The following is a 22,306-nucleotide window of genomic DNA, read 5'->3' as shown; positions in this document are numbered from 1 at the left end:
ATCAGTTATGAATTTCCTGGTAAGGACTTAGGAAGGACGAGAAAAAATTCTGAGAGCCAACAAGGACTGCTTGATCCAAAAAGCTTAGGAACCACCTATCTAAAAAACTATATAGATTAAAAAAGTAGGATATCCATTCTTGATTTTTCAAGCATATTAAAATATTCTAAAGAAAGTATATTTTATGACCTGCACTCTTAAATAATAGAGGAAAATGATCAGCTTACATTTGTTTTCAGAAAGACAAAGTATCATATATTTATGAAGTATGGATTACTCTCTTACACCTTCTGCATAGGCACAATCACACCAGGAGACACCAAAAAGGAGTGTGGGGACATAACAGTGGAGGAAGAAAGAAGTTCAAGTAAGTGCTGAAAACTGGGCATGGACTGAAAGAGAGATGTGGAGAGATGGGAGCCGTGGTCCTCCTCCCTTCCATTCCCATCCATCAGATGAAATGGATACATAAGGTCATTCACACAACTCAGAGAAGAGAGCACTTGAGGCTCAGTGGGGTTTAGGGCCCTAGAGACAGAATTTCTGGTAAATGGTAAAATACCTGTTGTAGAGAATACTGTGGCAGAGAGCTCAACAGAAGACCCTGAGGCAGGTTTGGGTATGACAGGAATGGGATGACTTGGACAATACACAGAGGATCTTAAGTTTTAACATTTAGAGAAGTCTATTTATAGGTCTCTGCAAACTAATTCATTTACTCAAAAAATCCTTATGAAATCAAGTCTAGAAGTATCGTTATTCTTATTTTATAGAGAGGAAGCCAGCAGAGGCAAGCTGAGCAATCTTCTCAAAGCCAGTGAGCTACTGTCAGAAAGAGGGTTCTTAATCAGTAACAATAAAAATGTGAGCTCAAGGGCTTCTTCACAAGAAATTTCTTAGAGAATTGAGGCCAAAAAAGAACTTGACATAAGCAGTTACAAAAGGGGAAGTATAGATATACTCCAAGGGAAAAGAAAAGCAACGCACACAAATTGAAGAGCAAATAACTGCCCAGCAAGGAGCTTAAAGAACATACTTGTTGCAAGATTTATTCAACTATTTTATCTGAGAGACTGGTAGTTTTAACCTACATGAAGTGTTGTTTGAAATAATTCTTCTGATTTCACAGTGACAATGTAGAAGAGGAAAGGAAAAAGCAGGGGGGGGGGGAGCTGAAAAGAGGACTAACTGAGCAGCAAAGAGAAAAAAGAAACAGTATTGCCTGGCTCTTGGTTCCGAGTTCATCCTCATGGCCGTGCTATGGTCTGGAAAAATTCCAAGCCCTGAGAAGCGGAAACAGAACAGGTAGGTTGAAACATTAGGAATGCTTAGCAACTCCTTCATATTTTAACCTCATCCTTACAATCCAAAAGAGAAAAATATCACAGAGAAAAAGGAACTGAATTATGATTTGATTAAATAGAATGTAAACAGTAATTTGAAAACAAAGGGCGATGCAATTTGTTGCGTAGTCACACAACATTCCTCTTGGATTTGAAATTCACCGGCAGCAGTTCCACCCCTTTTGAAAGTACAGCCTGACGTCTGGGCTGTTCAGCCTGAGCAGCTGCTGGAGCTACGAAGCCTTTTTCATCCTCTGCCAGGATGGGAGTGATACGGCTTCGCAATCTGTCTAGGATCCTGTGTTTTTTGTTTCATATTACCCTCATTCTGCTTCAACAGACTACTGCAGAAAGAGAACTGAAGTTTGTGGTTGTAGTAAGTAGATTTGTCTTCTATTTTGTTGCAGGGAATACAGGGAATTTTATATGGCTGTTGAATCAAACAAGGTGTGCAGTTGCTTTGCCTCTTTTTAGACTTAGAAATAACTACTGCTGCCTTTTGCTTACTGAGTTTAAAGACTTAAAGAAGATAAAAATGCCTCTAGTTATAAGAATTTTAATCTCCTAACCCCTAGTTATTATTTCAAGATAACTGAACAACAGCTTTGTGATAGATGCAGAGCGCACAGGAGTTAATAGATCTGAGGTCTAAGTTTACCTGTTCTTGCTTAATTTAGCTGACACTTGGATGCACCAGTGAGAGCTGGTGATTATGGCCTACCTCTTCTGTGCTTGGAAGCTGAAGTTTATGACGTTACAGAAGTTACCACACAAACAAAAGTATTTTCCATTTCAGAATAACTGAATTGGCACAGTAGTATACTGAGCAACAGAAAAGGGCATTTTTATGTAGATATTTGAGATACATGTTGCATTAACTGCAGTTACAGGACTATAATCATTTTTCTGCTGCGCCGTTTCTTATTTTAAAGTAACTAGACACTACTTCAATGTCACTTCCCCCGATATCTAAGGTAAAAGAGAGATTAATTCAATGAAATACTTTGGATAGTGAAGGTTGCATCATTGTCCCTCTTTATTCTAATTTCTTTTTAATAAGAGGTATACTGATAAAGAATAGTTAGTCTAAAGGGATATTTTCAATACAAAGTTGTGGGAATTGGAATTCACATTTATAAATAGGAATTTTAAGATCTTCTTCCACCTTTCTCTATTTGAGACATTATGTGCACATACATATAACAGACAGGAGTACTGTGTCCAAAACATATAATCTAGTTCTAGATAAAGTATTTCATATCTCCTTGTCTATTGGCTGCATTGTAGATGTGCCACTTGGAGAGAGGCCAGAGCGCACAGGAAAAACCAGTTCCTACTCCTGCTGAGGCTTATAGCTCTATCAGACACTACCTGCGGCAGGGACTCAATGCTAATTCCAGTAACGTTCTGTGTATGGCAATATACTCAAATGTTGTTTCAATGATAAGAGGGAGAACTGGACACACAGATGAAATCAGGCAGTCAGCAAGCCTTGGAGAATTAACTCTTGGAAGGGAAGGAGACTTTTATGTGATCCGAGACAGCCAGCATGGCTTCACCAAGGGCAAGTCCTGCCTGACCAATCTAGTGGCCTTCTATGATGGAGTGACTACATCAGTGGACATGGGAAGAGCTACAGATGTCATCTATACAGACTTTTGTAAGGCCTTTGACATGGTCCCCCACAACACCCTTCTTTCTAAACTGGAGAGGTATGGATTTCATGGGTGGCCTGTAAGGTGGGTGAGTAATTGGTTGGATGGTCGCATCCAGAGGGTAGTAGTCAACGGCTGAATGTCCAGATGGAGATCGGTGACAAGTGGTGTCCCGCAGGGGTCCATATTGGGACCAGTACTATTTAATATCGTCATCAATGACATAGTGGGATCGAGTGCACCCTCAGCAAGTTTGCAGACGACACCAAGCTGAGTGGTGTGGTTGACACACCTGAGGGACAGGATGCCATCCAGAGGGGCTTAGACAAGCTCGAGAAGCAGGCGTGAACCTCATGAGGTTCAACAAGGCCAAGTGCAGGGTCCTGCACTGTGTTGGGGCAACCCCCAGTATCAATACAGGCTGGGGGATGAGGGGATTGAGAGCAGCCCTGCCGAAAAGGGCTTGGGGGTACTGGTGGATGAAAAGCTGGACATGAGCCGAAAATGTGTGCTCGCAGCCCAGAAGGCCAACCGTATCCTGGGCTGCATCAAAAGAAGCATGGCCAGCAGGTCCAGGGAGGTGATTCTGCCCCTCTACTCTGCTCTGCTGAGATCCCACCTGGAGTACTGCGTCCAGCTCTGGAGTCCTCAGCACAGGGAAAACATGGACGTGTTGGAGCGGGTCCAGAGGAGGGCCATGAAAATGATCAGGGGGATGGAACGCCTCTCCTATGAAGAAAGGCTGAGAGAGTTGGGGTTATTCAGCCTGGAGAAGAGAAGGCTCTGGGGAGACTTTATTGCAGCCTTTCAGTACTTAAAGGGGGCTTATAAGAAAGATGGGGACAAACTTTTTAGCAGGGTCTGTTGTGACAGGACAAGGGGGAATGTTTTTAAACTAAAAGAGGGTAGATTCAGACTAGATATAAAGAAGAAATTTTTTACAATGAGGGTGGTGAAACACTGCAACAGGTTGCCCAGAGAGGTGGTAGATGCCCCATTCAAGGGAACATTCAAGGTCAGGTTGGACGGGGCTCTGAGCAACCTGATCTAGTTGAAGATGTCCCTGCTCCTTGCAGAGGGATTGGACTAGATGACCTTTAAAGGTCCCTTCCAATCCAAATTATTGTATGATTCTATGATTCTATGAAAATAGGAAATACATAGGACCATCAGGTACCCAAGTAGAAATGAAATACTGATTTATTGCCTCTGTATAAAGAAGTTCTGACCTGTAACTTCTGCCTCCACACAGCTACTCATTTCACCTGTCATACATACAAAGAGGTGTGGTTTCTGAGGTACTGTGATTTCATCATGTCTTTCTTCTTGTAACTCAGGATAGGAAGTGTTGACTGAGCATGTTATCTATTTGTCTAATCAACCCAAGCCATTTGAAACCTTGCTCAGTATTTCTGCATCTATGGTTTCCCTGAACTGGCAGCATGACTGGTTCCATTTCCCTCTTGTTTCTTCCTTCCTATTGCTGGCTTCAAAATAAGAAATCTTTTTGTTTGAAGTTGAGTCTGTCAACAAAAATGTCTGTAAGAGGCTCACTATTACTCAGAGGCAGGTAATTCACTGTAATTCATAGCATTTCTGAATGAAGATGTTATATATACTAAACATGCCACATTCTCGGTTCACCCTCTCCTCCACACCAGTTTTTCTCCAATATGATTTTTCACCTGGCAACAATGGAAGCAAATGCTGGCCAAAGTCTGAGTCATGTGGCCATTTTGATCTGAAGTGATCACCCTCACAAAGTTACAAAGAGCGAATGGGAGAACCCAGACACCAAATCAGGTTCAAGCTGTATTATATTTGAAGGAGAGGGTATTTGGTAACTATCCATCTATCGCTTTTGAGAACTGACTGAGGTGAAGCACTTCAGAAAGAAGTGCTGAAATGAATATACCAAACAGGCGTGCTTTGCTCTTTTTGTGTACATCCTCCTTGCTCTCTCTTCCTTCTTGATTTCTAGTGTCTTCACCTTTTATGATGCCTCCTTGTTCCTTTTCCCTCATCCTGCCATGTTCTATGTCTTCTGAAAGGTCAGGAAGGCAATCTGTAGGCCAGGAGTAATAAAGCTGCAGCACACATATTTTCAAATTAATTTGAAGGATGAACTCCTTTTTAACGAAATCCAAATTATGAGCGTTGAGAAATATATATTGATGAACAAGGCAAGTTTGTAGGGATACATTTTCTTTCCCTAACAGTATCAGGTGTTCTAATGAAAAAGACAAACTTTCAAATACATAAGCTCCTCTTAAAGTTTTAAATGAAAAAAAAACTCTCCTAAAATGTAGCTATGACTGAACAAGTTAGCCTTTAGGTTAAGTGGTTGTTCATAAGATCATTGTTTCATTTCCAACTGCAACTGAAGCAAGGTCATTTTCAGAAGTAGCAAGCAAGAAGGAGGTTTGAGCACAAACAAAATCAGTTGGCTGAGAAGCATCATCCTATTTAGGCAATTCCTAAAAACAAGGTTCTGCTCTCAGAAGTATTTGTTTCTTTCTTGCTACTTCCAACTTAGTGTTAATATCATATTTGTATGTCACTGTGCAATGAAGATGCAGAAATACAAACAAGGAACTAAACTTTTTTCTATTCTGTGTGGACTTAAAGAAGCTGTGCTGCTTTTTAGAAGAGAACACCCTCCACTGCTTCCATTTCTTAAGGTTACAAAGAGAGAAAATATTTTTCTTTACATCTCCTGCTCCCACATATATTTGAACATCTTTTGGTCTTGATCTCTTTGCCCTCTCACCTCTGTTCCGGTAAAATGCTACTCTGTTCTGGCTTATTGAAAGTTTTTAGGGCTTGTCTGTTGTGACAGTGAAATACACACTGAGGGTTATGTTGCACATTCAGTATAAAGCATCATAAACCAGTATTTAAAATCTAACACATTTTCAGTAATTTTTCACTAATAAAAAGGGCATATTTATTGGCCAAGTGTTGATCCATTGCTACATATTGCCTAAAAATATAGTCATTTAATCACGTCAATCCGTTTGATCAACTGTAAGTTACTCATAAAAATGCTTTTCTGTGAAGCTGGATAATTAAACAAGAAAGTGACATTACATGCAGCTACATTGTAATCGGCAATTTAACCTTTATTCTTTACAGAGGCATCAGCTTGTCCAGAAAAGCTGATGAATCCTACCTGACACCTATGTATGTCAGCATGTCAAAACACCAAGGAAATAAGCAGTGACACAAAAGTCCTTCTTCCTCATTTTTGTTGCATGCAACTGAATCAATCACCAGACAATGTAGCTCTTTACCTATTCTCCTGTTCACCAGAGGTGCACTGAGAAATTACTATAAAGAACCAACTGAGATTCCAGATTATTAAGAAAAGACGTGTACAGGATTAAAAATTGCATAGAGAAGCAAAAATAAAATATTTAAGAAAAATATTATGGACTATTTTGCTGTATTTGAACTCAGAAAAAAAAGGTGTTTTTTTTCTTGAAACTGTGCAATTTCATGTTGATCAACATTTTGTTGATGATGGTGAAAACACCTCCCTGATTTGCTGAAAAATACTTATTTCAGGTTGGCCACATCTTCAGTGAAATTCAACTAGCAAAACAAAACAATAATAAGCAGTTTTCTACATGGTTCTAATGGTAACATCTACTCTAGCAAACCTTACTGTCTATTGTAGAAAACAAACAGAGGGAGAAATCCAATTATATTTGCCTTTGAAGGTTAGTCTTTTCCATCTCTGAAGTACCTGCTCTAGCACAGGTTTGTGCACATTAGTACAGAAGGCTGATGAAAAGGGTGTGTATTGTAATTAAAACATTAAGCTGCACTGCTTGTGTTTACTCTGAAAAATATAAACATAAAACACCTCCCAGTGGGAGTGGCAAACTAACTAGCGTGTACAAACCTCTCTGATGTTTGGGCAAGAATGATGTGGCTTAATGAGGCAATGGAGAGTATTAATTATAATCAAGCTATATACCAGTGAGGTATTATGGAATAAATGTCATTTTATGAACAAATATACCATGCTTCCACATTGTCATTTTATTCTGCAAAGTCAGGAATCAGGTTGGTTATGTGAACATTGATACAAAGGTAACTTTTGCAACAGTTTGGATCAGCATCCTGGAAGATTGTCTGGAGCCCTGTGAATTTGTATCCCAGCATTTCCTTTCATGTGAAACTTTCGTGGACTTCATTTTTCTAAGCCCACACATGATATACTTAGGGAGGGTAATTCAGAGTTTTTCAGAACTATTTAATCTATGGTTGGCACTTTCTTTGTATGCTGGAATAAAAATACAAAAAGGCTCATTTAAGGTTTCTGATGTAAAAATCATATGATTGAACGTATCACACTAATATTCACCACACTGGAGTGTGCAGGACAGGAAAACAACCAAACTCTTTGCTCTCACTGAATTTAAAAGAAAAAAAAATCCTACAGACTTTCAAAAAAATATTTTCATATGTATGTAAAAGTATTAATAAATATTAAGTAAGCTAACAGTGTAAACTTTTATACATTTTCGTCTTTATATTTTAGGATGATTGAGAAATCAAACATAAGATCCATGTGTACATGGAATTACTTTTAAAGATACTGCTATGAAAAAAGCAGTTACCAAAAGTTTCAAGTGTCTATGCCAAAGTAATTAAATACTCATATAAGCACATCAGTAACTGGTTTAATATTCAGAGGTGCTGAGTGTCCAAAATTCAGTCAGATTTCTTATCTAGGTGCCTAGTTATGGATATAATCTCAGCATTAACATCTTGGCTGATTAATTTTATGTTCTGGGAGGAAGAATCATCAGGCTCATGCCCACTAAATTCCTATATAATTATACCTATTCTTGTGTGTAAAGAATGTACTCCAATCCTACTTGACTACGTTTCTGCAGACTCTTTGATATTTTCATTTGAAAAATGACACTGGAAGTATAATGTATGCTTGACTTCTAGCTAGGTAAGAAAGGAATGTTAACACTAATTAACTCGTTTTTTTTATTGGTAATATTGTTAGGTTTTCCGACATGGTGACCGAACACCAATTGTAAACTTTCCAACTGATCTACACAAAGAAAGTGAATGGCCCCAGGGCTTTGGACAACTTACCAAGGTATGTTGACTTTCTTAGAAGAACTTATGTATGCTACCAAAATAGGAAGTGGGCAGATTTTTTTATGTGTGGCTCAGAAATATTAGCAAATCCCAAGTACTGATAGCTGGCGTTGGAATACCCTGTAGTTCATAAACATTTTTGCAACATTATTCATCCAACTACTGTTAAATTGAAATCTTGTTCATGATAGCTTTATAACTACCTTCCTAAAAGCAACAACTTCCTGATAGTGTGTCTGCATTCAAATAAATAGCAAGTTTAAACATTGTCTATACTCTTAACATCGAAGTTCTAATGACCATTAGGCACTGGGCCCTGTGACAGGGTAAAGGAATGACACCTGTCCACCAGGTCAAGTGATGAGTCCACATCTCATTATTTGACTGGCAACCACCTACTCACAAAACAAGGGGAGTCTTGCAGGAGAAGGCTGCTTCTGGAGACAATATGTCTTCTAATAAGGCACCTTTCAGCCCAGAGTTTCACTAGGATGCACTGAACCTACTTCTTGCTCTGGCATTTCAACATCAAGCCTTAGCTCTTTAACTGTATTTGACATATGAAATTCTGGAGCGAAGAGAGGCCAATGCATTTCCTAATAATACTTCAGCATGATGCAGAAGCATGAATCAGAGACAGTTCAGCATTCAGTGTTTGAAGTGAGGCTTGAAAGATCTGTAAAATTCAGACACTCAGAAAACACATTACTATCCCCAGGTACATAGCTTATGTTGTAAGAAGAAAAAAAGTTTCTGCTTTGGCACAGATTTTTTGAGAGCTTTTTGCTATTTTATTATCTTTTTAGCAACAGTAGTAAGAATGTACTTCTCTGACAGCTAAAAGTTAAAAAGTTCAGCTCACAGCTTTGCAAATCAGTAACAGAAAAGAGAGAGTGCAGTCTAAGACAACTGCAGGTGCACCAAGGCAAAGATGGAAGAACATTACTTACATGAAATTCAAGCCACAAATGTATCAGGTTGATCAAATAGCAGACCAATGACAATAATAAATACTGGTTATCAATCACCCTTTCTCAGCTGTCACTAACTGACATACATTGTAAAGAACAATGTTGATCATGAGTAACTCCAGGAGCATCTACAGAGCTACAGCACTGTGGAAACAGTATTTGTATAGAATCAGGAGCATTGCCTTTCCTGTAGCAGATGTTGGAGTCTTAGCATTTCAGAATGTATCATTTTTTCATAGATACAAATGAGTATTTCTGTTAAAAATTCTAGAATACCTACAACATATACAGTACATTATACAAATGGTTACTGATCACTTAAAAACTGATTGCTGAAGACAAAAAAGAAAATAGAAAAGAAACTTCTACATTAAGATTCTCCAGTCACCTTAATCTAATAGTCTTCTGTATGCTTGCCTCACAGACTGGAATGCAGCAGCTATTTGAACTTGGACAGTACACGAGGGGAAGATATTCCAACTTTTTGAACAGCACATACAACCGGAAAGAGGTATATAGCAGAATTGTTTGGAGAACTTTTCTGTGGCATAGCGGAACTATGGACTTGTGCTAGATAAAAGCACATCACCATATTCATTTCATTAACGGAAAAATTAAGGTAATAGAAGAACATTTTGGAAAGTCAGGCTTTTATGTCAAGGTAAAAACACAGACTAAAGTCTAATTTTCAGCTCCTACATTCAGTTCGGGTCTTCTACTGCCCAGTTTTCTGGGACTGAACAGCTCCACACCACCGAATGAATGGGAATTTATACATAGTGACCCAATATTGTTCTACCCTGTTGAAAGGTGAATGCATATCCATCCATGTGATGGACCACACTCACATACTTCATCCTGTAAAAGAGAGGTCTAACAGTTGTTTGGATGTGCTTGTCACACAGTACAGATCCATTATGGGGAAGATACCACTACCGTTTTGGTCTATACATGAGGGATGCATTGATGGGAAGGCATAAAAGACTATAGCTTTGCCATGCCTCCAAGAGAGGTTTACGGTTTTAAGTACCTTCATTCCTGAGGTATAGCAGATGGATCATAAAATCATAGAATCATAGAATCATTTAGGTGGGAAAAGACCTCATCAAGTCCAACCATAAACCTAATACTGCCAAGTCCACCACTAAATCATGTCCCTAAGCACCACATCTACATGTATCAATGTTCTTCTGAATCTCAGAAGACGGAGAGCTTCCTTCTTTCTTGTTCTTTTTAGTTCAGTCTGAGGGTTACGTTCCAAATTGAAAGATGTTTTGGCAATTCCATTTATGCAAATCAAGTAGGGCCCTAGAAAGCTGAGTTACGGTTTCACTGTTTTGACTTTATGCAAAAACATAAAACTGAAAACAAGAAGGCAGGATTGATGAGTTGGGTAAAATTTCGTTATTATTTTTATTGTTTCCATTTTATTTTTAACTCTTTGCCATTCTATCTTCAGTTTTACATCCAAAGTACAGATTATGATCGCACCATTATGAGTGCCCAGTCATACCTTTCTGGCCTCTTTCCACCAACTAGCAGCCAAATTTGGAACCCTGAGCTCCTCTGGCAACCCATTCCAGTTCATGTTCTGCAAAAATCAACAGACCGGGTGAGTACTGGCTGGACACTTCCTATAATGCCTTAAACTTTCCCAGAAGCAAAAAAGAGAAAAAAGGGGTAAAAAAGCTAAAAAATATTTTCTATTCTTTTTGAGTTCAATCTAACAGAAAATATCAGCTGCAGCTTCTGGCTGACAAGCATGTCATAGGTCAACTGTAATAGCTGCATGAAAATCTTCCTTCTATAGTTGCATTGTGGTCCACACTACCATTTTCTTCAAGGCACAGCCCTAACATTTCTCCTGGCAAAGACACTTTTGGACAGTATTATAGAGAAGTTGCCCTAAACCTTTATAGAGAACAAGTGCTTTGCTAAGCACCAATCAGCTAGACAGACCTCCCCTCCTTGGCAAGTTTGTTCCATAGTTTATTCAAGGAATGAAATTTTCACCAGCCACTGTAATGACCTCTCAATTATTACTTTCCTATTCTGGTAGCACCTTAGGTAGGCACCTTAATTACAGACAAGGGCCCTTTTACGCTCAGTGCCATACAAACATTTAATGAAACCCTACCACTTGCCTTGCGGTTCATAATAAGAGCAGACCTACCTGAATAATAGGTCTTGTGGAAGTTTTACTATATGTAGCTCTCTCTGGCTGATTCAGGTTTAGATTTTAATTTCACTAGCTCCTGTGACAAGGACTGTGTAAGGAACAGTGTGTTGAACAAGGACAAAAAGTTATCGAGTGTAGTGACAGAAAGGCTAATTTTCTTCTGCCTTTGAGTACAGAAGTTGACTTTAAGGAAATGTATACAAAAACCCTATTAAATAACTGCCTGTCCAGTCACCAACATCAGAGGATGGACTCTGTCATTAGGGGGTGGCCGCACCCGCCTCCCATTGGCATTCCTCCATTCTTGGAGGCATGCTTGAAAGCAGGTACAGAGAGAAAGAGTTTCCACAAACTGGATTAGGGACAATGTGATTCACCTTGAAACTTGACTCTGTCCCTCAATAGAAAAGAATGCTGTCACTGTTATTTAAAAGTGGGACACTAGGGGAATTTCTTTCACCAGAAGATCAAAAAAGCACCAAAGTGGTCAGAGCTTTGGCCAAATAAAACCTCAAAGCCCTTAGGGGAATCACAGTGCAGTGCAATGACCTGTTTGGCGACGGCAAGCTCATTTGTAGGAATCTCTAGTACCTCACCACTCCTGAAGCAGCTGCTTCAAGAGTGGGTATTGATGTTTCACTGAAACACACCTCTGCGTTAACTCAAAATTCCTGTTAAATATGCAAAGCACCTGGAAAAAACATTGTTCCCTTGTTAAACCAAGCAGATGTTTGAGGGTATTTTCAAGCCCTAAGCAACACAAAGTGGGAAATTGAGGCCAAGTACAGTCCTGTAAAAAAAACTAATCACAGTTTATTTTTCAGCCACTGAGATCTATCAAAACCTGACAGGCAACAGTACTGAGTACTGCTTAATAAGGCCAAAGGGAGTGGCTTAATTAATAACACCTAGAGGGGGATAATTAAGCCATACAGCAAGAGAAACATTTGTTATTGTGTAATTAAACAACATTCCCCAGTTTCATATTGCAGTTTTGAGCCTTCACCCTCCAGTGCGCTGCTGTTACAAAAAAAATGCACCTTTGGAAATCTGTCCAAGTGAAAGTGTGCTAGTGTCGGTGGCTGCTGCAAGCTTCACGTTGATAAATCAGAGAGAAAAGAGAAGCACTGGAAGTTCAGTCTGCTAATGTTCACCCCAAGACAGAGTAGACCTTCTTGCACATACATGAGCCATAGATATTGAAGTTAATTTCTCCACTGTATATTAAGTCAGTTCCTTGACATGATTTGTATGGTTATAGGATAATATTAATGCTGGGTCAAAAATGCTCTAGTGATGTGACATAAAGTGCTGAACCAGCACAAGTTTCTTTTGCTCATCATAACTTTCTACTGACACTTTATGCTGGATCAGGTATCATCTCTCCTTCTGCAATTGGCATAAAGCATATTTGCCAGAGCACAGAGTTTGGTAGACGCATATGTATTTACACATGGTTCAGATCAAATACGTACTATCAGGTGACCTCGTAACGCATACACTTGGTGTTATTAAAAGTGAACCATACCCCTAAACCAGAACAGAGCCATTAGGCTCATAGCTTTTTGATATTTCAGGAGCACGATTTATTTGTCACTCTTGTTTCAAGATCTGTCCATTAAGTGGTACTTAAAATGCTCACCGTAATACGCTGCTTACCTCCAAAGAGATGAGAGCAGGATGTGTAGATGCAGAAGCAATTCAGATTCCAGTACCAGGTGGAGTCAAGCTGCATCTGGGGGAATTCAGAAATTAAGAGGGAAATGGTAGCTTTTTAAAATCCCTGATCATGGACCCTGATCCATTTCTCAAAGCAATTCCCTGACAGACATGCATAATTGCTTTTTGCCAAAACCAGTTAAACTGAGGGAAATCAAGCTATCATAGCCACGAGTAGCCACTGAAAAGTCAAGTTACCACAGTCGATTCCTTATGTTAACTGAATTAATGAACAAGGTACCCAAACAAACCATTATGGAGGACCTGTAGCACAGCCATGAATCTGTCTAACAAATATTACATCAGCAATCTCAGCAACAGAAAAACTAGAGCTGTATTGATTAATTCTAAAATTATTCTAAATTTTACTTCTCTTCTTTCAGAGGCTGCATTTTCCTCTGCCTGACTGTCCCCGTTTCGATGAACTTCAGAATGAAACACAAACATCTAGTGAATTTCAAAATAGAATACAACCATACATGGTAAGACAAAATAAAAAGGAAATAAAATCTAAGAAGGAAAGTAACTAAGATGTAGAAGCTATGGAATTGCATTGTTTCCTTTTGCTAAAAGGCAAAAATAAATCAATGCAAAAAAAAAAAAATCCTGAGGACTTTCTTAAAATCAGAAATTTAGGCCAATACGATCAAAAAGTATGTTTTATATGCTTATGCATTTCTCATACTTTTCTATATCAATCTTTTAACATGTGAATTTAACATTAATTTTCTGAGACTATTTAGAGCTGCATACGTTCCATGATCTGAGGGGAGAAGAAATTTCTGGATGCAACAATTTCCAGTTTCACAGGGTAGTACAAAACCAATTCTAAAAAATCTGATAAATCTGAAACTTGGGAAGGATTATGCCTTCCTGCTGTGACTTTCTGAAGTTGACACTACAACAGAGAACTAAAGCAAGCCTAAGCAGGCGAATATTCTGATTTACGTAAATTTCTCTGAGATGCATTTTGGATCCATCACAAGACATGTTTCTGTTTTGGCCCTGACACAAATCTTCGCAGTCATAGATTCAAAATTTCCCATTCCAGTGCTGCAGCAAGATGTAGGTACATGGATGGTGTACCTGCCTCAAGCAACCATGTTCTTGTGGATAATAATTGCTCTAGATAGTGATTATTGCTGCTCTCTTGTTTGCATACCATGTACTTTGTAATAGCACTACTGCACAAATAAAGCAGAGGTCTCACGTTCCTCATACCCTGACTGCACCTGTACATATTCTCTCAAAGTCACTTCAGGCTTACTGCTTGGGCTAAATCCAACATTTTCCTTTTTTGGTTTATTTCTAACTTCCTGCTAGCTCAGCTACTCTGGTCAGCCTCACTCACCTGCAATGGGAGGTGAATTATGACTTCATAGCTGTCCTCTCTCTCAGCTACTAGTATGAAACAGGTAACATGGGAATAAGGGATATTAAGGAATCCCTTTATTCTTCTGTGGTAACACATAGCAAGAATCCCTATGGGAATTGTTGTGGAACTATTACTTGGATATTCAGCTCCCCTTCAATGGCAGAAGGAAAACCTAGTTTCCTTTTCAATTTCTTTTTGCCTCATCCTGAATATTTGCCTCAGCTCTCTTTAATTTTCTATTTTCTCCTCATCTTTTTTTCTCATGTTCCTTTTCCCTTAGTGCCTTCCTCTTCCTTATATCTAAAGGCTTGAGGTGACTGAGGTAGCCTTCTGGAGCAGTCAGCAGAGGGAGAGAACAGTGCAGCAGAGATAGCACCAGACTTATCCATAGCAGGGCTGAGAAAAAGCACTGTCTGATATAGAGATCAGTACCTTGAAATGGTTACAAAATGAAATCTGCAACCAAAATCTTCCGCTACAAGGGTTTCACCTGTATAAAATCAAACACTACTGCGTTGCCAGGTTGGGTGCTAATGAATCTGTATGCATATATGTTCCATATGTCTTGAGTATTTGTGGTATACTCTTCACTTTTTTTCCCCTAGGATTTTTTACAAACAATGGCAGTTGACACAGGACTTGAACTAAACCATCTTAAAATACTGGACAATTTCCAGCTCTGGAATACATATGATACTCTATACTGTGAGGTAATAACAAGGCAATAGAGGTCGGGAAAGAATATAACAGCTAAGTTGGGTTTCAATTAAACCATGGCAATGTGGTTTCATAGGAATAAGTTGCCTTCTCTCCTGGATTTACCTTTTTTTAAAATTAGAATCTAAGTTCTAATTTAGTGCATTGGTAAAAGATAACCCAAAACCATGGTTTACAGCTTGGGAGACTGTTGTTTCCATTTGATGTTTTATCCTGAAGCTGGTATCGAAATCCATTCCCTTTATTCCCTCATTTTCCTTCCCAATATCCTGCTATAGAATTATTTGAGCATGCTGCCTAGGACATATTTATGATTTTTAACAGGAAAATGAAATTATTTGCTTTAACCTATCAACAGGTAAACATCAAAATACTTAGATGTTGAAGATGAGAGGTAAGATTATGATCTATCAGTTGTAAAATCAGGAGATGATGATTGCTACCAGTGAATAAAATTAGACTGGCCCCAAGCATGGGATGATTCCATTTGGCCTCAGTCATTATTAGCAGTACATGAAGACTGTTGAACATATCCTCCACACACTGAGGCACTTAAACACTATAAGACACTGTCACTCTCACACGACTGTAGAGTGACACTTGTCTATAAATGGCCAGTGACAGAACTGGTATCTGGACAACTGTATGGAAAAGGCAGGAAAAGTTGGAGCTAGGTTACACCCTGAAGACCCAGAGGGAAGGAAGAGGATAAGACACGTCTGCAATATTTCACACTAGCAAAACCAAAAACATATATCTCTGTAGCAAGAACACATTATACCTACAAGGGATCCCCTTCACACAAGTGTTTCCCCTCTTCCGATTTACCCACTTCAGGTTGATCCCCATTCCCACAAACGGTATTTCAGGGAATGCTGATGAGTGAAACCACACCAGGCAAAGAATTGCAGGACAGCCTCAGAGTCTAAATGTAGTAGTGTGAGGCTGGGCAATAGGATGATGGAAACCAATAGAAGAAAAAAACATTATTTTGTTTTCCTTTATCACTAGGGTATTCACAATTATACTCTCCCTGTATGGGCCACCAAAGATGTAATCGACAAGATGGAAAAACTGGCAGAATTGTCCTTATTATCGCTATTTGGGCTTTATAAAACAGAAGAGAAATCACGACTACAAGGAGGTAAATCAAAAAATGCATAGCTCTCAGAAAGGAGGAGACAATGCTTATGATAACATGCAACATCCTTTCATTTTACTCATGTAAAATTATTGATACAGAACCTTGATTTGCAACTATGGACATTGGATGCCATATTAAGCATGAAAATATGCGCTGAACGCTGACATTTCCATGGATGAGATATTGAAACGAGGTGTAAACATTAATGTCTTTAGTTATCCTATAGTTTTTAAGGGATTAGGATTTTAAGACAGATTATAGAAATCCAAGGGAGAAAATCAAGCCCTCATGGCTATGATCATTACTTGTCTGATATTAGGTTAGATTAAGTTTAAGTTCTGTTTCTCCAATGTTTATTCTAATTGTTTCCTGATCTTTGTTTTTCCATGTGATGTACTGGTTATATATTGTGCCAAAACCTTGGCAACGCATTGGTAGCTTTCTGAGAGACTGATACAAAACTGCTCCAAAACAGTCTGATCAGAATGGAAGATGAGAGATTCAAGTTATGTCTATACTGCAAGAACTGGGACTACTGGTTATCTCCAAAATTGGGGTGCATAGGCTATGCACGTTCTGACAGGACTTCAGGAAAAACCCCAGGCACTTATCATATGATCCCCAGGTGTCCATGAGCAGGAAACCCAAACAAGTGAGCTTGAATATCTGCAGGCTGGACCGTTTGGGGCTAGACTTTGTAATGCACCTACCCTGCAGCCTAGACCTAGGTAAAGAATTATAAGCAGCCTCATTATCCAGGCATATATATCACTGCATCAAGCCATATAGTAATTACAGGCTCAGACCTGCATTAAAGCCCACTAGCTGGTAGCTGGCCGCATCACGTGGTCAGGACTTTTTTCCTAGTGTTCACGGGCATACCAGTTATGCCCTCTTTCCCTAGAACGGTATAAATTATGCTACAGGGAATTTCTGCTGCCCTTATCCCATTGGCTTTAGAATATCTCCGGTTTGAAGAAGGAGTACAAAAGAGCTTTGGAAGAATGAAGAATTGATAGTGTGTGACTTGTTGGAAGTAAACAGTTAAAAATATTTCTTCAGCATCTAGAGAGGAAGAGGCTAGCACAGCTGTCATTATTGCAACACTCAAAACAGACAAAAAATGATGGAGAGGAAGTCTCAGCATAACAAAACTGTAAGTGTCATTAGCCCCAGTTCTCAGGATAGTTCTAGATGATTTCCTGTAAATCTTGCCTGTTCACTTGACCTGGATGATGAATGACATATTTCACCTCTGTAATATCTTCTCTCTAGTTATGAACTTGTAGTAAACTAAAAAATGAGTATGAGGCCTGAGTAGACGTCTTCTATTTGATGTTCAATATCTTTTGCCTTTTTCAGTTTTTTTGCAAATGTTATAGTTTTATTTTCCTCTTCCCTGTTCCCATCTTTTTAAGGTGTCCTTGTGAATATTATTTTAAATAGTATTAAACAAGCTGCCAATTCTTCAAAACAAAGAAAAATGGAGGTCTACTCTGCTGTGAGTATTTTCACCTTTCATAAATCTTGCTATGATTTTACTAGTAAAAGACCCTTAAAGAGAATAAACAGAGCCTCCCTATAAGGTAAATGAAAGAATAATATAATACAGTTCAATTCAGCTAACAAGCTGAACACCAGTCAGTACAAGAACACAGCAGGAGCATGGATCTCACCTCAGTTTCAGTCAAACTGCACTTGGTAAAGAAAACTATGTATTTTATCATCCATTTTTTCTGCAACTTAATGGTGCAGTTTCTACAAGTTGCACCTTTTCTTAAGTGCTGGCACACAGAACTTCAGCTGCACCTCCAAACCTTTCCTCTGCTTAGAAAGGGATGATACAGTTGTGGATTCTTTTTTTTTTTATTTTAGAGGATGAAGAGGGCCATTTGGGTCAGACCAAGATCCACTTAGCTCATTCATTATCCTGTCTCTAGCAATGGCCAACGGCAGGGAAGAATGTGAGAATAATGCCAGCACAGAGTGATGCTTCCCCTGACACAACCTTCCAGCAATCTGTGGCTTAGGGACTTCCTGAGATAGAATCTGTGTCTGTGTGTTTAATAGCTCTTGACAGACTTTCTTCCATCAATTTATCTAATCACTTTTTTAATGCATTTATACTTTTGGCCTCTGCAACATCCTGTGGCAATAACTTGCGTGTTAAAAGAAAAAAAGTACTTCCTTTTTTTTTTAAACTTAATACTGATTTAGCCCCTTCCTAGCATTTCTATTGTGAGAAACAGGGAATAGTCATTCTTTATTCACTTTTCCCGGGTCACTCATGAATTTACTATTTTCTGTCACACCTCTTCCATCTTTCCTTTTCCAAGACAAAGTCCTACCCTATTTAATCTTTCCTCATATAGAAACTGTTCAATACCTTAAATCTTTCTTGTTCCCTTTTCTATGTATTTTCTAGCCCTACTATATTCTTTTTGAAAAGGAAGAAGAAGAATTGCATCCAGAATTTTCACTGCTGCTTTAATACCTTGGGGCCAAGTATACTCTTATTTTTAAAACTGATCAGTCTAAAAAGTTCCAAGACCTGAATAATAATTAAAACATAGCTGTTAGACTATAATATAAATAAGCCTAGCAAATATGTATATAAAGATGCTTGCAAAATTTAGGCATTAAGTTGTTTGGACTTCCTTCCTTCAGCTCCTCCTCCTGGGATACCCTGCAAGAGGAGGGATAATGGGGAGAGGAAAAGACTGCAGGTGGGGGGGTAACTGATTCCATCAAAATGGAAGCCAAACTGAGATTTTATTTTATAAGTCCAAACAGAAGGAACAACAATTTTAAAAGTTCTGGAGTGTATGTGGAGGTGAGGAGAAGAGTCTTTGTACACAACTATTTGTCTGATATACTGTTTAAAAAAAAGTACTTGCATCTTCACTTGAAATACCATAGGATATACTACCTTATACTGCCTTAATCTGACCTTGGAACCGAAAACTCCTGAAGGAAGGAGTAGCAAAATGCACTGAAAAACTAGATTTACTTCTCAGACCACATTTTGCTTTCCCCCCGTATCTCTTGTCTCCAAAATATTGCCAGATGATGTAAGACACATATTGCAGTAACTCTTTGGAAATGCTCCCTGCTGTCTGTAGTAATCTGTTAACATGTTTTTCCCAATGTTGAATATACTGAATGTTTTTATGGTCAAATTTACACAAATTTGTTTTATCTTGATTTCCACTCCCTCTCTACTCTTGTCTCATTACTCTGGAAAAATGGTAGTTGACTTAGCTGACTTTCAAGGATGGATTTTTTTTTTCCCAATAGCATGACACCACAGTTGGGGCCCTCCAGATTGCTCTCAGTATTTTCAATGGAAAACTGCCACCATACGCTGCTTGCCAGTTTTTTGAACTCTACCAAGAAAGCAGTGGGCAAGTATCTTCTTACCTATGCAAGAACAAGGAGTGTTTGTAATTTGTTTCCCCCTTCCTCAAAGTCATTTGCCTCTCAAATATTGTGAGGAGATAGAAATTCGTTTTAAACTGATACTTCACTGAGCAGTCCACAGACACAAAGTTATATTAAAACCAGGAAAAATTACGTTTGCTGGATGTGCATGTATCTGTGTGCTTTGAAAGACAGGAAGAAGAGGAAAACAGGCCTTACCAGCTAGAAGTAAATGGTAAAATAAATTTTCCTGCTTCTTCAAATGATAGCAACAACATTTCCAAGACATCTCATAAATTCCAAGGTAAACCAACTGGCTTAGAAGAGCCTGGTGCTGTTGCCATTCAAGGAGCCTTCAGAAGGGCCTTTTGAGCTGACTGATGATCTGAGCAGTAATGTAACCAGCTTTGGCAAAGGGGGCTTTGCAGATGTCTTTCACAAAGCCTCCATTCTTGAAGAACAGGTTCTAGAATAGGATGCTAGAGCCTATTTCCAACATTCTGTCTCTAAATAGGAAACCTTGTATTAAAGAACCTTTTTTAAAAAATCTTTTCAATGTTGTTAATCAGGCAATATAGCATTGAAATGCATTATCGGAACGACTCTTCAAAGGATCCTTACCTACTCACTCTGCCAGGATGTACCTCTTCTTGTCCACTTGAGAAGTTTGCTGAACTAGTTTCTCCTATGATTACAGAAAATTGGTCAAAAGAATGCGGGAAGAAAGACAAAATGAAAGGTAGTGTAACAGCTCTGTATTTTCTACAAAAGACATGGAGGCAGAACTTTTATCAATGGCTCCAAACTTTGTACCTTTCACACAATAGACAGATCTCCCTTTAACAAGTGTGGACCAGTTTTACTATGAACAGGGAAAGCTGACAGAAATTACATTTCTTTGAAAATGTGAAGAGTAGACTTGCCCACCACTGCGTAGGCAGTGCTATTAGCATACTCGCATAAGGGGCTACCTAAAGGCCATCGCCAAAACTAGAGCTCCGCTTGTTGAAAACGTCCAACAGAAATATGGGTGTGGGTATCATGCAAGGAGTCCTGTGTATGTTGGACGCATCAGATCTTCTGTAGATGCAAAGCGAAAATGGCTTGCACGTGCACAGTAAGATTGATGCATCTGCACAGTAAGATTGATGCATCTGTATTTCTGGCATGTGTACTATGTATTAAGGATACCTTAACCTCCACTGCACACACGGAGTGCAGCTGATCCACACATATATAGCAGCTATTTGCCTCGGACTACCAACAGCTGACAGCTGATAACCTCTTCTTGAATATTATTTCCAGGAGGGAAGTGAAGGGCAAGGCAACACATGCTACTTTCCAATAGTCCTGGTATTTCCCCCTTCCTGCATATATTCAGTGTTTTGCTGATCCCTGATGAAAGTCCTCGTTTGCATTAACAACACATGGTCCCTCTTGCCCTATGAAAACCTAGGAGTAAGATTTACCCATGCACAGGAAGCTATCTATGCATTTCCAGGGTTGAAGTACACGGTTTTATACTTATGTTGCGTATGTCAGTAAATGCAGGCCATGTGATCTTGCCAGAAATATGAACAAAATGTAACTATACTTCCATTGTACATGTTTGTATTTAGACTCTTATCTCTGTATCCAAAATGATACACATTTATGTCTTTCATTAACTCCCTTTTCCTTTATTGTTTTTCCTTCACAGATATTTTTATTGGATTTGACATTGCTGTTGGCTTGTTGTTCATTTTTGACCTTGTACTGCTTTACCTCCTTTATCATTATGGACGCTGCAGGCGTAGAAACAATTACCAAGACATTTAAAGGGGAGGTAAAGAAATGAAAGAGAGAGCAGATAGACATCAAGTAATCGTTTAAGTTGCTTATATCCATCAGTTTGCTCTGGCCAGACTAATCTCCAAAGCATATTCAATAAACTTGAAGAGCTGAGGTATCTGCGGCCTAGCTCCTAAAAGACTAAACATCTGCAGTGAGAAATACTGTAGAAATACGTTACTGTTAAGAATTTACTTTTGTAGGAAGACGGAATTACTCCAATTTCTATCTTTAGATTTTCCATTACTATTAATCACTCTTCAGTCAACCAGTGGCTGAAGGGATGCTATTGCCTATGCTTTTTTTTTTATATTGCCTGTTACCATTTAGCCCTCTGCTTCTCTCTTACCCTGCTCAATGAGTCTTTCTTGAAAATCAGAGTCTGTAATATTTTTCTTACTTCTTATAAATGACTATTAGTGGATAAGTAAATACATTTAAATCTATTTTCTGTTGCTACATGCTCTCCTATTTTTCTGAGTCATGAATGATCCTTTGCCCTGCATCTTTTCTATGTCTCTGTTCTGTGTCCTGAATCAGGTCCCTTCTACAATCTTATTTCTTTGAGCCACTCTTACAATAATTTCTCAAGCTATCACTTTATTCATCACCTTTCATTTTAATTTACAATAACTCCTTTAACTCCTTGTTCTGTTAAAAATCCTTTATGTTAGCAAGACATGCAGTGAAAGTAAGAAAACAATGATTCTGCTTTTTGCATGTTGATCTCTTCTGTGCAATATATTTTGTTTAGATTGTAAGCTCCTAAGGGCAGGGAATGTGCTTCCGTAATTGCTCTTTAGTATCATAAACTAGTATCATAAGC

General features: G+C 38.7%; 1 protein-coding gene across 1 annotated transcript; it reads left to right on the top strand.

Annotated features, from left to right (window-relative positions):
- Positions 1 to 1,605: 1,605 nt before the first annotated feature.
- ACP3 (acid phosphatase 3) lies at positions 1,606 to 21,468 on the top strand. The gene is made up of 11 exons (XM_075143277.1): positions 1,606 to 1,719; positions 8,028 to 8,123; positions 9,521 to 9,607; positions 10,556 to 10,708; positions 13,378 to 13,476; positions 14,975 to 15,079; positions 16,098 to 16,230; positions 17,649 to 17,731; positions 19,528 to 19,634; positions 20,220 to 20,389; positions 21,350 to 21,468. Exons 1-11 carry the CDS (start codon positions 1,606 to 1,608, stop codon positions 21,466 to 21,468), a joined length of 1,266 nt encoding a protein of 421 aa, XP_074999378.1.
- The last annotated feature ends 838 nt before the right edge of the window (positions 21,469 to 22,306 follow it).

Source organism: Calonectris borealis, chromosome 2 (assembly GCF_964195595.1).
Source record: "Calonectris borealis chromosome 2, bCalBor7.hap1.2, whole genome shotgun sequence".
Classification (NCBI taxonomy): Eukaryota; Metazoa; Chordata; class Aves; order Procellariiformes; family Procellariidae; genus Calonectris; species Calonectris borealis.
The sequence above is the reverse complement of the archived record's forward strand: the minus strand, read 5'-3'. Positions and strand labels throughout refer to the sequence as shown.